Source organism: Urocitellus parryii, chromosome 5 (assembly GCF_045843805.1).
Source record: "Urocitellus parryii isolate mUroPar1 chromosome 5, mUroPar1.hap1, whole genome shotgun sequence".
NCBI classification, from domain to species: domain Eukaryota; kingdom Metazoa; phylum Chordata; class Mammalia; order Rodentia; family Sciuridae; genus Urocitellus; species Urocitellus parryii.
Genome location: NC_135535.1, coordinates 176,718,359 through 176,732,890, shown reverse-complemented (window position 1 = coordinate 176,732,890; position 14,532 = coordinate 176,718,359). Strand labels below are relative to the sequence as shown.

Sequence of the window (14,532 nt, the reverse complement as noted above, 5' to 3'; positions counted from 1 at the left end):
CTTTCCACCTCCTTTCCACCTCCTCCTTGGTTAGATTTATTCCTAGGTTTTTAAATTTTTGAGGCTATTGTGAATGGAATTATTTTCCTGAGTTTTCAGTAGATTCATTGTTGGTGTGTATAAAAACTATTGATTTTTTTATGTTGGTTTTGTACCCAGTTACTTTGCAGAATTTATCAGCCCTTGAAGTCTCTGGTGGAGTTTTTTGGCTCTTCTAAGTATAGGATCATATGCATTTCTTTAATAAGTATGTTAGGCACATAGAAGACACAATGAGAAATAAGAAGACATTGGGAATGTCCTTTCTTTTGGAGAATTGTCTTCTATTATCTAGCAAAAGCTAAAGGGCATTGATTTTTAAAAAAATATTTTATTAGTTGTTGGTGGCTCTTTATTTATTTCTTATGTGGTGCTGAGAATCGAACCCAGTGCCTCACATATGGTAGGCAAGCACTCTACCACTGAACCACAACCCCAGACCAGCATTGTTTCAGTGACTATCATAGGGTAATTTACCTATGCTCAGTTAAACACAGGTTGAAAAATGAAAACTAACTTTAAATTTCAATTCATTATTAATTCTCTTTTCTCTTTAGCTACTAGCACAATTTTTTTTTTTTTTTTGTTCCAAGGACTGAACTCAAGGGCACTTAACCACTGAGGCATGTCCCCAGCCCAATTCTGTGTTTTATTTAGAGATAGGGTCTCACACAGTTTCTTAGGGCCTTGCTAACTCGCTGAGGCTGGCTTTGAACTCATGATCCTCTTGCCTCAGCCTCCCAAACTGGGATTACAGGCATGTGCCACCATGCCCAGCTACGACAAAATTTTGATCTGATAGATTCAGAATTCTGGAGATTTTATTTATTTATTTATTTATTTATTTTCAAGGTTGACAGTCTATGGTAATTGAGAGGAAATAGGCTGTAGCATATTAGGCGGATTGAGAGTCACCAGCAGCCAAAGTCAGGGGTTGTGCAAACAGCTGTGCTTAGGGCCCTCTCTGCCTCACATGGTGAAGAAAAGAAAAAGAAGGAGGTCAAGTTCTAATTCAGATGAGAAAATGGTCCCTAGGATTATTTTCTATTTTATGTTTTTTTAGTCCTAAGGATCAAATCCTAGGCCCTGCACATGTTAGGTAAGTGCTCTACTACACCCAATCCAGATTTAATTTTTGTCTTTTAAATTTATTATTTATTTATTTATTTATTTTTGCAGTACTGGGATTGAATTCCAGGGTGTTCTTCCACTGAGCTACATCCCCAGTCTTTTTATTTTTTTTATTTTGAAACAGGGTCTCACAAAGTTGCTGAGGCTGGCCTCAAATTTGAAATCCTGCACCAGTCTCCCAAATCACTGGGATTACTGACATAAGTCATAGTGCCTGGCTAGATTTTATTTTTTTAATTTTTAAAAATTAACTGATTAATTAATTTTTTGGTATCAGGAACTGAACCTAGGGACACTTAACCACTGAGCTACATCCCCAGCCCTTTCAATATTTTTATTTAGAGACAGGGTCTCACTAAGTTGCTTAGGGCCTCACTAAGTTGTTAAGGATGGCTTTGAACTCATGATCCTCCTGCCTCAGCCTCCTGAGCTGCTGGTATTACAGGAGTGTGCCACCAGGACAGGCTACTTATTTTTTAACATATAACAAAATAGTTTAGATTAGTTCAAAGGATGTTACTTTTATGAATGTTACCAATTAGGAAATAAGTGGCAATCTGCCATCACTGGATTCTGTTTTTTCCCCCTTCCAATTCATTAGGAACTCCTGAGTCAGCTCTAAAGTGGATTCTATTCTAACTGGGCTAATCAAAGGGACTTATAGCACAGATGAACCAGAAGCAATTTATATCTGTCTTAAAGTATGTTAGAATACTCATATTTCCAATTTTCTGGGGCAAGGAATGACTTCAGACCATTAGTATTTTCCACTTTTCAACTAGGTGTTAGGTGAGGGTGGGAAATTTTACACCCCAGATCCTCCCACTATCCACTTTTTATCATCACTCTGGGCTTACCTGAAATGGCACCTCCTCAGAGAGGCCTTTTCTGACCATCTCATTTAAAGTAGCCCCCACTGCATTGCTTCCTATTCCCTTATCCTGTTCTTCATTTTCTTCATATCATGTAGTCACTTACTTGATTATTATCTGTTTCTCCACAAAATAGCTGGAAGGTAAGTTCTATGAAGACAGGACCATTGCCCTATCCTCAGCACTTTTACAATCAGAAGGCACTCAATAAATAGCTGTTCACTCAACAAATGAATGTATTAAAAAAGTCAGGTTTTGCAATCAGACAGTCTGGATTCAAATTACAATTCTACTATTTTTGAACAACTATAGGCAACTTACTTAATCTCTATGTCATAGCTTTCTCATCTCTGGCAAGTGGGGAATATCCTTTTTGGGGATGGTGGTGTGAAGATTAATGAAGGATCAATGTAAAATGCCTTACATATGGTAGATTGTCACAACTGTTAGTTTCTATCTACATCCTCTTTATTGAGACTGTATCAATATTATACTTTTACTTTTCTTATACAGTACATTTACTCCCACCAGAGGCAGAGTTATTATGAAATGAAGTTTAAATTTCAGGTACCCTCATTTGCACAAGCCCCAGACAGAGAGTAGAAGAGGAGAAGCTAGTTGCTGTTCTGGAGATGGAAATTGCTATGCTGTATAGACTTTGTATCACTAAGCTATACCCCAACCCTTTGGAAGCATTTGTATGTAAGCATTTCTTTCTTTCTTTCTTTCTTTCTTCCTGCCACACATCCGGCCCCTCTCCTTGGACAGTACTGGGAACTGAATTCATTTACCCAGTCCTTTATTTTTGAGACAGGGTCTTCCCTAAGTTGACCCAACTGGCCTTAAACTTTTGATCCTCCTGCTTCAGCCTCCTGAGTAGCCCTGATTAGACATGTCTCTGTGTCCAGTATGTGTAAGCATTTCTTTTTTTTTTTTTTTTGAGAGAGAGAATTTTTTTTTTTTGAGAGAGAGAGAGAGAGAGAGAGAGAGAGAGAGAATATTTTAATATTTATTTTTTAGTTTTCGGCGGACACAACATCTTTGTTTGTATGTGGTGCTGAGGATCCAACCCGGGCTGCAAGCATGCCAGGTGAGCGCGCTACCACTTGAGCCACATCCCCAGCCCATGTGTAAGCATTTCTAATAAATAACCTAAAGATAAGTCAGACTTGAGCCATTAGTTGTGATTTATTTTCCCTTTTTAAATATTGTTGTTTCTTAAATTGGATTTAGTATTTATTCTTTTTAAAATATTGTTTTGATAATTTTGTAGTTACAATTTCTATTCTATTTCTTAAGTAGATACCCCAAATTGTATGTTTCAGGACCTACAAATTTAATCCACTCTTAACCCAACCCATTTATAGATTCTATTAAGTTAGCATTAAGTGCCTTCAGGAAGTCTGCATTAACACTCTCATAGTAGCTGCTCTGAGATGATTTTCTGGTCTGCAATGGGACTAGTATGTTAACAGTTCTTAAAATCATGTGTTTGCAGTAATTTTTGTTTTACCCGTTTTCAGCTCAAGGTTAGACTTTAAGTTGAAGTACATTATAAAATAGGTCCCTGGGTATCTTATGAAGCACCAACTAGATTAAGTGATTCTCCCTTCTGAATTTCTATTTGAAGTAATAATAGGATTCAGAACATTGTGTTTGGCTACAGTGTTCAGTGGGCCTAGAGACTTGAAAGTCCACAAGTCTGGGAATCACCATTCTGAACTTCACTCTTTCCTTAAAGACATCTCCAATCCTATAAACTGTAATGGAATACCACCCAATCCATAACAACCATTAGATTATTTGTGGATGCAAAGTACCATGAAGCCCTCAGAGAAAAGTCTTGTCTTAAAACTAATGCCTTAAGTAGACTGACAGTAGTGGTATTTGTAGGGAGTAGTAATTTCTACTCTGGATTTGAAGGTCCACAAAGCCTTGTTTTGCTGAGGCCTGTCCCACCCCACCTTCCTCTTTGAAGAACTGCTAGCTTCCCCAGGATGGAAATTTAGCCCTGGGTTCTGGTCCCTCTCTCTCGTGGACCTCCTGTGGTTTGAATTCCCCTATTCCCCAGCTGGGTCAGGTCCTGGTGCGTCCGTGCTTTCGCCGCCCACGTTCCTTCCACACTCTAGAGGGAGCCCGAGGGCCTTGCGCCCGCCAAGGGTTCATTTTCGGTGAGGCTGTGGTTCCCAAGGACTTTGTTCCAACACCTGCGGGGCCGCGTCCTCAGCCCATTGGGTGCCTCGGCAAACCTGCAGTGTGTGCCCTCACCGTATTCAAGAGCGCTCCACCCCACAAGCCAGACTGATGCAACGGAGACGCCCTGGCAGGTGCGAAGGGTGTGACCTGCTGGGACCCTCCCCGCCCAGGAAAGCCTGGTTGGTGGGCCTCCGAAGCTCCCCCGCCGAAATTCTGTCCCACCTGCCCGCCAGTTTGTACAAGGCTCGGTCGGTCCCCGCAGTCCCCTCCCTGTCCGGCTCCAGGTAAAACCTGGAGTGGAAACCTTCGGCCGCTCCCGGGAGGTGGCGCAGCGCAGAGGAGTGAGCATGCGCAGTACGCAGGGCCGGCTCTCAGCGCCAGAAGGAAGCGTTCGCCGTGATCCCAGCGGCTGCGCCGGGGTATGCGGTACCGGCTAACGTGGCTGCTGCACCCCGCGCTACCCAACACCTTCCGCTCCGTCCTTGGCTCCCGCCTGCCCTCCTCGGAGCGTCGCTGTGGGTAAGTGGACAGAGCGCTCGGGCCCTCGGGGCTCTCGGGTCACGGTGGTTTGGCGCTCGGGTTGCAAAGTGGTGATTCAGCACTTAAAGCCGCCGCCGCCGCCCCTCACGCTGCGGGTCCCGCCGGCCTGGGGCGCCGACGGCCGCGCTAAGGCCGCCCCAGGGCCCGGAAGGGCGGCTTGCCTGGCGGGAGCGAGGGCCCTGGCCAGGCGTGGAGGGCGTCTCTCGGGCGGCTAAGGGCAGACGGGGGGGCAGTGACCCGCGGACACGGGACGTGTGCCACAAGTGCACGGGGCGCGGGGTCGAACCGAGTGCCCCCGGCCCGCTCTCAGGAGCCGCGCCACTGTCGGGCAGTCTGCCGCCACGGGCCGGCAGCCTGAGGCGGACTCCTTTGCCATGAGGTGAAGGAATCCGGGGAGTCCGGGGAGACCGATGCTCACCCTGCTCTGAGCTTTTTCCCTTGCGGACTGTGTCCAGGACGAGGGAAATGCCCGCGCTCTGAACTGTGAAAGTTTGCCTCCCTCCGCGGTAGTGAGGAAACAGTGTTGAGTTTCCTGTCGAGGGAAATTTGGGAGCCGAAAGATAACCTTGGGATCCTCCGCAACAGCTGTGTTGTTTTACACCTGACACAACCGAGGCCTAGGGAGATGGTGTGATTTCCCCACGATTGCAGAGATTGTGGTAAAACCAGGATTAGGACGCGGGTTTTTGGCCGTCCTCCGGTGGCGTGCTCCCTTCACTTCTGCGCTGCTCTGTGTGCACTACAAATTTTCAGTCTTGTAACGAACGCTAAATACCCCTTACTGTGACTAGAAGTAGATCAGTTCACCCTCCAGGCATTCATCAATAATATTTAGGACCAATAAATGCAGGGCACTGTGATAACACTGTGTAAGTATGTGGTCTGGCTTGGTTGGAATGGTTTTTTCATGGCCTATGCCATGAAAGTACAGCCAGCAAAAAAAGAATGAGTTTGACAAGTGTCGGAAAGTGGGCAGGATGGGCAGTGTGTACTTTAGGAGCATGGTGAGGGGCAGAGATAGATTAAGGGTCTAGGCTGTGCTTTGAAGGAATGGCAAAGTTGGTGGAGTGTGGGCAGGTGTCGGTGTAGTCCAATCTGGGTGTGCAAGTATTTTGTGTTGGGAGGACAGTGAACAGATTAATTTAGTTGAAGCTTTAGAGAATTTCCCTGGGAACACAAGTCCTATATCATAACAGTAAAACAGTGCAAGCCTGGGCCTTGAATTTTAATTGGAATTTTCACCCCAATTAAGTAGTTGAAAAATAATGAGTATTAGGTAAGGTGTCATTAAGAATTTTGAGCTGGGGTGATCTAATGAAACCGGTAGTTTAGAAACTTTGGTGGCTATGTGCAGGATGTAAGGGAGTAAGAGAGAGAGTCCTGGGGTAGAGAAACCTGCCATTGGGTCTTAGATTTTACTGCATTGGGCTCTCATGGGAGTAGCAATAATACTAAGATGGACTAATACAAATGAAGACTCTATAGAATTTGTTTTCCCTTCTCTATTCTCCACTGTGCCACTGAATCCTACTACATTTGAAAAGATCCCTGGACATAGAGAAGTGGCAGGCCCATTTAGCCTAGGCAGGGTGCCTCTTTCTGTCCTCTTCCAGATCAGAAAGCTTTCTTTTGTTCTAAATTCATCTATTGATAGACTAGGCTTTGCTCATATTGTCTCCAGCGTACAGAATTTGTAGTATGAAAGGAAGTATCTGTTTTAATAGTTTTATACAACTAAATGATTTGTATGTTCTAGTTATAATTAGATTTTGTCTATGGCTTTCTCCCTCTGCGCTTCATTTTCATTGATGAAGTTCATGACATAGATTGACCAATCATACCTTCAAGATAGGGTTCTCAGAGAGGGAATTTTGGAAGATTCAAAGCATAATGAATGAGATCAACCATCTAGAAAGCTCTCTTCTAGAAATGAGTGAGGGTATTAAGGAAAATACAGTTTTAATCAAAGGCATCAGGACATAGTTTTAGAAAGGAAAGCACCACATGACCAAATCTTTTTGTTGTTGTTGTTGTTGTTGTAGATGGACACAATACCTTTATTTTATTTATTTATGTGGTACTAAGGAACGAACTCAGTGCCCCACACATGCCCCACACATGCGAGGCAAGTGCTCTTCCACTAAGCCACAACCCCAGCCCTGCATGGTCAAATCTTAAGGAACTTAATCCTACTGTCTATAGTGGGAAGAATGTGTTAATGGAGATGACCACAAAGCTATTTGACAGGAAGAGCAGTTTGGCATGAGAGACTTATACTTCCTTTGCCAGTGTTTGAGCATCTATTTTCTGGTCTTATATCTTGAGAAAGAAATGTGTGAGATTAATTTATTTTAAAGATCTTCATCTCTTCAGCCACATTAGGTAAATTGGGACTGTGTAGAATTATTTGAACTGTTAAGGAAATACGGAGGTAATAGCCCATTCCCTGGCAACCACTTGAGATACCTGAGGATCAGTCTTCTGTCTCTCCATAATTTAATCCTTATCCTCACTGTCATATTAATCTTACTAATATACCACTTTCCCCATGCCAGTGTCTTGCTAAGCCACCACCAATGGTTCTGCACTGCTTCAAGATCAAGTGCACACTTTTTTTTTTCTTACAATGCTGAGGATAACCCAGGGCTTTCTCGAACTATATCTCGGAGCTACATCCCCAGGTTTTTTGTTTTTGTTTTTAATGAATGATATCTTTTTATTTTTTATTTTTATGTGCATAGAAATAATACCTTTATTTTTACTTATTTTTTATGTGGTGCTGAGGATCTAACTCAGTGGCGACTCAGACGTGCTAGGCAAGTCCTCTACCACTGAACTACAACCCCAGCCCCATCCCCAGCTTTTTTTGAGACAGGGTCTCACTAAGTTACCCAGAATGACCTCAAACTTTCTGTCCTCTTGCCTCAGCCTACTGAATAGCTGGGTTTACAGGCATCCCCCACTGCATCCAGCTCAGAATCCAGATTTATTGACCCAGCATTTAAGCATTCTTTCTGTTTGCTGGCCCTAGCCTAACGTTTCAAACTAGTTTTCCTCTTGTCTTATCAGACTGACCAATTTGCTCTTTCCTGTATATAATCTACTCATTCCCAATTCTAGAATGCCTTTCCCTCATTTTTAAGACTAAATTCTTCCTTCTCTTTAGACCTTATACAGACAGGACACACAGATATTTCCCTTTTCTAAATCTAATTACCTTTTTTTTTTTAAATCTACTTTTGACCTTTATGGAAATTTTTCTTCTGAATTGCTTTTTTAAATTAAATACTGTTTTTGAGACCCATTCATGTAGATCTATGTTCATTGCTAAATGGAAGTTATATGTTAATGTACCATAGATTTTGACTATGGCTTTCTCCCTCTGCTCTTCATTTTCATTGATGAAGTTCATGACATAGATTGACCAATCATAGCTTCAAGATAAGGTTTTTAAAAATATATTTATTTTTATTTATTTATTTTTATTTGGTGCTGAGGATTGAACCCAGGGCCTCACATGTTTGAGCAAGTGCTCTACCACTGAGCTACAACCCCAGCCCCCCTAGCCACATTTTAAGACTCATATGGCTAAGTGGATACCATATGGAATAGTGCAGATGTAGAACGTATTCATTATCACAGAAATTCTTTGAGGTAGACTTGATATTGATAATTCCCAAATATGTGTCCTGAGCCTTTCTTTAGTTAATACACTTCCCATCCGACCTTTCCCCTTGGATGTTTTGTATATATTTTATTTTTGTTTGGTTTTTACTGGGGATTAAACCCAAAGACGTTTAACCACTTAGCTGCATCCCCAGCCTCCCCCCCCCCTTATTTTTTTAAGAGAGAGAGAGAGAATTTTTTAATATTTATTTTTTAGTTTCCGGTGGACACAACATCTTTGTATGTGGTGCTGAGGATTGAACCCGGGCCGCATGCATGCCAGGTGAGCGGGCTACCGCTTGAGCCACATCCCCAGCCCCCACAACCCTTTTTATATTTTATTTAGAGACAGAGTCTGGCTAAGTTGTTGAAGCTAGCTTTGAACTTGTGATCTTTCTGCCTCAGCTTCTTGAACTACTGGGTCAATATATATTTTAAACTTATCACTTCTAAAATACACCTATCTCTTTTTCTCCCCTCTCCACCCACCTCTCTATATAAACAGATAAGTATATATATTCCTCCCCTCCCCCTCTCTTCCTCTGGTGAGCCTTGCACATGCTAGGCAAGCACTTTACACTATTATGTCCCTAGCTGAGAAATAAATTTTTGAGATATATTGCTTAACCGTGTGACTATAGTTAGTATGTGTATGTTTCCAAATTGCTAAGAAAGTAAAATTTAGATGTTCTCACTACAAAATATAATTGTTATTTTTCAATTAAAAAATGTAGGACAAAACAAAATAGAGGAACAACAAATGAGAGAGGGAGGAAGAGAAGGGGAAAGAAAATTAGCATTGATATATTACTACCATTTAAACCTCAGATCACTTGTCCCAGTGTGTTGTCTTCAGTTGCTTAAGTCTTCTCAAATTGGAACATTTCCAGTCTTTCCTTTCATGACCTTGACTCTTGGAATTTAGACCAGTTACTTTGTAGAATGTCCCTAATATGGGCTTGTCTGATTAATTATTCATCATGATTAATTACAGGTTACTTAATTTTGGCATGAATATCACAGAAGTGATGCTGTGTTCTCATTTCATTCTTTCAGGTGGCCATCAATTTTGATATGTCTCTTTATTGACAGTATTTATTTGGATCAGTTTAAGATAGTTCATCCAAGGTTTTTTCCCTCTAAAGTTAAACTTTTCCCCTTTGTTATAAGTATCTTTTAGGGAAGTACTTTAAAACTATTGAAATGTAATGTTCCTCATCAAACTATTAACTTTTTCATCTTATTTATCTATGTCATGTATTTATGATGTCCTATTTTATAGAGTTTTAATTAAAAATTCATTGTCAGGCTGGGGTTGTATCTCAGTGGAAGAGCACTTGCCTAACGTGTGTGAGGCACTGGATTCAAATTCTCAGCATCACATACAAATAAATAAAGATCCATCAACAACTAAAAATTATTTTTAAATATTAAAAAAATATAGTTATTGTTTAGTCTAATACTCAAATTGTCCCAAGTATAGGCATTGGGAGCCTTTTAACAGTGGCTTCTGTCCATTTAACATTCTTTTAGCACTTAATTTTTAGAGAATAAAATCTAGAAACCAAGTTCTGCATGCTAGGCGTACTCATTGCTGTTTAGGGAAGAAGAGAAGATTTGAGGACCCAGACCCTCTTAGTAGACAGATAATAGACAGAACTAGGAAATATGTGTATGTAAACAAATAAGTATTGTGTGTGCACGCGCGAGTGCGTGTGTATATGTGTGTGTATGTGTGTATGAAGATATGTGTCTGTGTATATTTATTTATTTAAAAGAATTTTTTTTTTTTTTAAAGAGAGAGTGAGAGAGGAGAGAGAGAGAATTTTTAATATTTATTTTTTTTTTAGTTCTCGGCGGACACAACATCTTTGTTGGTATGTGGTGCCAAGGATCGAACCTGGGCCGCACGCATGCCAGACGAGCGCACTACCTCTGAGCCACATTCCTAGCCCTAAAAGAATTTTTTTAATTGTAGATGGACATAATATCTTTCTTTTTATTTGCTTATTATTATTATTTTTTTTTTAAGAGAGAGAAAGAGAATCTTTTTTGTAGATGGACACAACACAATGCCTTTATTTTTATGTGTTGCTGAGAATCGAACCTGGGTCCCACCTATGCTAGGTGAGTGCTCTACGGCTGAGCCACAATCCCAGCCCAATTTGCTTATTTTTATGTGGCGCTGGGGAGCGAACCCAGGGCTTCAGGTGTGCGAAGCAAACACTCTACCACTGAACTACAACCCCAGTCCCCTCATGTACACACTTGTGTGTACATATTTGTGAATGTGAGTTTAAATACATAAATACACAGACAAGTTTTATATTTATTTCTGTATCTGCATATATATATTGAAAACCAAAACTTCATGGTTCATTTAAGCGTGTGTCCTTTCTATATGTTTAACTCTGAGGACCCTGGTTCTCATTATCCTTACTACATAACACTTATTTAATGCACTACCCCCAAGTGTGACCAGTATCTCTTCACTGCTGCCATCCTCTTGCTTTTGAAGTTGCTTTTCATGTTGTCACCCCACATCAGGCTGCTTCATAAAGTGATGACTCTATTGATAGATTCTGTTTAAACTTTTTGACTTGGGACTATTCTCTTGCAAATCCATGTGGAAGTACACCTTATTCTACTCAGGCTTTGACTACCATGTTGGACCACCAGGGGGCAAGAATACTCTCCTCATTTTATTAAGGAAGGCAGATATTTCAAAACTTGTATGTGTGTTTTAAATATTCTTTAAGATGATAAATAGAGTTGAGTACAGGGCCTAGTTTTATATGTTGTCTACAGAATTCAGGGAATAGAGTGATGGAGAAAAGGATGAGTAGCAATATACTAAAAAAAACTTAGTATCTTGCCTTTTTCCTCGGTATGCTGGTTGGTGGCTATAAAACAGGTGCTATGATGAGTGGGAACTCCTTGGACATACATTTGTAACCATTTATGTAAGAAAAGTATTAATGTATAAATACATTTTCTAGAAAGAGATACATTAAGAACGTGTATCTCGGGTGTTGAAAACTAGGCGATTTGTATTTCCTTCCTTATAGTTTTTTTTTTCCCCCCCTAAAGCTTTATCTGCAACTGGCATAGATAACTTTGTTTCTTTATTATATGGAATTATAAAATAAAGGAAGTTAAAAAGAAAACCAAATTCTTCAAACTCCCAGGATAAACTCTTGCTTGATGGTCCTGAGAAGGGGTGAGGATATAAAAGTAGCATATGGCCTTATTTTTGGAAAAACCTTTGATAAGCATAATTAAATTTTTTTGTTATATTCTGGGAGTTATTTATATATTCTTGAATATTTACCCTTTTCTCACATTTAATTTACAAAGATTTTCTCCCATGCCACAGATTGCCTTTTCACTGTCAATTGTATTGCTTGATACACAGAAATTTTTAATTTTGATGTAGTCCAATTTATTTTTTCTTCTTTGACTGTGCTTTTGATGTCATATTCAAGAAGTCATTTTTGCCAAATCCAATGTCATGAAGTTTTCCCCCTGTGTTTTCTTCTAAGTGTTCTATGGTTTTGGGGGGAGTTGTTTTGTTTTGTTTTGTTTTCCTCCTATAATACTGGAGATTGAATGCAGGGGTACTCTACCACTGAGCTACATCCCCAGCTCTTTTTATTTTTTTATTTTGAGGCAGGGTCTTTACTAAGTTACGGAGGCTGGCCTTGAATTTGGCAATCCTCCAGCCTCTGCCTTCCTGGTTGCTGGGATTACACGTATGTACTTACTACCACGCCCAGCTTAGTTTTAGGTGTTTGATCTATAGCTCTAGATTTTTTCAGTCAAGAGTTAGAAAGCCGGGCTGGGGATGTGGCTCAAGTGGTAGCGTGCTCCCCTGGCATGCGTGCGGCCCAGGTTTGATTCTCAGCACCACATACAAACAAAGATGTTGTGTCCACTGAAAACTGAAAAATAAATAAATAAATAAGAGTTAGAAAGCCTTTCTCTACACCATTGTTAAAGATGAATTTAACCATCTTTTCTTTTTTTTTAAAAGAGAGAGTGAGAGAGGAAGAGAATTTTTAATATTTATTTTTTAGTTCTCGGCAGACACAACATCTTGTTGTATGTGGTGGTGAGGATCGAACCCAGGCCGCACACATGCCAGGCGAGCACGCTACCGCTTGAGCCACATCCCCAGCCCCTAACCATCTTTTCTTCTAATACTTGTGTTACCACTGTTGACCAGTGACGAGACCTTGCTTCCCCAATGTTGAAGAATAACAGCAGAGAAGCACGCAGAGGCAAGGTCAGAGTGGAAAATTAGAAGTTTATTAAAGGACATCAGAAAAGACTTCTCCCAGAGGAAGAAGGGGACCCAAGAGGTGGAATCCGTTGAAGGGCAATTGTGTTCCCCTTTTTATAGTTTTTGGTGATGGAATGTAGGTGGGAAGGCCAGAAGGGCTGGGACACAGGTGGGCCAAAGAAGTAATCTGGGCACTTCTGAGTCAAGTTTCTGTTCATTAACATTTCTTTGGGACCGGCTATCTTCAAATCTGTTGGGGGCTGTTTCCTGGGCTTCATTAACATTCCAAGAGTTGCTCAACTTTTCCAGAAAATTTATTCTCAACATGGCCTCCATTTTAGATTTCACTCGATATTAGACCCAATTTACCTAACTACACTGACTACCTAATTTTAAATCTGGCTTCACTTGGATATTAAGAAATTTTAATATTGTGGTCTTATCCATTGAGACTTTATTTTTGTGACTGGAATTAGATATAAATCCAATTTTATTCTTTTACAGTGGCTACCCAATTGTCCAAATATTATTTGTTAAAAAGTCAGTCTTAAAGTGAGTTGAAATTCTACCTTTGTTAAATACTAAATTTCCATGTGTATTTGGGTCTAGTTCTGTGCTTTGTAAATTTTTTTTTACTGATATATTTGTTTTTTAATATTCTAGTACCATTTTGTTTTCATTACAGTCTTTCTAGTATGTTTTAATACCAGTTAAGTCTATTCCCCCACTTCTAGTTTTTCAGTGTTTTCCTGGTTATCATTCTGTTTGTTTTTCCACATAACCTTGATATCAATTTGTCCAATTCCATAAAATAGCTTTTGGGTATTTTTTGGCATTCTGCATTAATTTTTTGTTTGTTTGTTGTTATTGGGGATTAAACCCAGGGGTGCTTTACTTTTTTATTTTATTTTTTTTGTTGTGAGCCAGAGTCTCACTAAGTTGCTAAAGGTTCAAGTTGCTGAGGCTGGCCTTGAACTTGGTGATCCTCCTGTCTCAGCCTCCCCAGTCACTGGGATTACAGGTGTGCACCATTGGCCTGGCTCTGCCTTACACCCCCCCACCCACCCTAGCATGTGTAAGGCACTGGGTCCAATTCTCAGCACCACACATCAATCAATCAATCAATTAATTAATTAATTAAAGGTCCATTGACAACAACAACAACAAAAAACTTCTTAAAAACGTTTTTGAATCTAGGTGTTGTGGTACACACCTATAATCCCAGTTACATGGGCGGTTGAGGCAGGAGAATCACAAGTTGGATGCCAGCCTCAGCCACTCAGTGAGACCCTAAGGAACTTAGGGAGACCCTGTCTCAAAATAGATAATAAAAAGGTCTGAAGATGTAGCTCAGGATGCACCCCTAGTTCAATCCCCAGTGTCCAAATAAATTAGAAAACCAATCAAGCGGCTGAAGTTGTAGCTCAGTGGTAAAAAGCATTGCCTAGCATATGTGAGGCACTGGGTTCAATCCTGGGCCACATAAAATAAATAAAATGAAGGTATTGTGTCCATCTACAACTAAATTTTTTTTTAAATCAAGAGAAGGCTGGAGTCATGGCTCAGTGGTAAAGCATTTGCCTAGCATGTGTGAGGCACTGGGTTTGATTCTCGGCACTACATATAAACAAATAAATAAATAAAGGTCCTAATAAAAATATTTTTAAAAAATCAAGAGAAGCAAGCACTAAATTAATACAAATAAAAACAAAATGATTAACTTTTGTTCTGTACACAGGGGTATATATCTCCACTTAAGGGCTCATCTGCATCTATTTGTACACCCTGGTTCTGACTGAGGACCTC

The 14,532-nt window shown here is 40.4% G+C and overlaps 1 protein-coding gene across 2 annotated transcripts in view; it reads left to right on the top strand.

Moving 5' to 3' along the window:
• The first annotated feature begins 4,586 nt into the window (after positions 1–4,586).
• Ide (insulin degrading enzyme) overlaps positions 4,587–14,532 on the top strand; it is a 93,914-nt gene continuing 83,968 nt past the window's right edge. For both annotated transcript variants that reach the window (XM_026397322.2, XM_026397321.2), the window contains exon 1: positions 4,587–4,757. In XM_026397322.2, the coding sequence (XP_026253107.1) occupies positions 4,660–4,757 (98 nt within the window). In that variant the 5' untranslated portion in view covers positions 4,587–4,659. The remainder of the gene's footprint in view (positions 4,758–14,532) is intronic.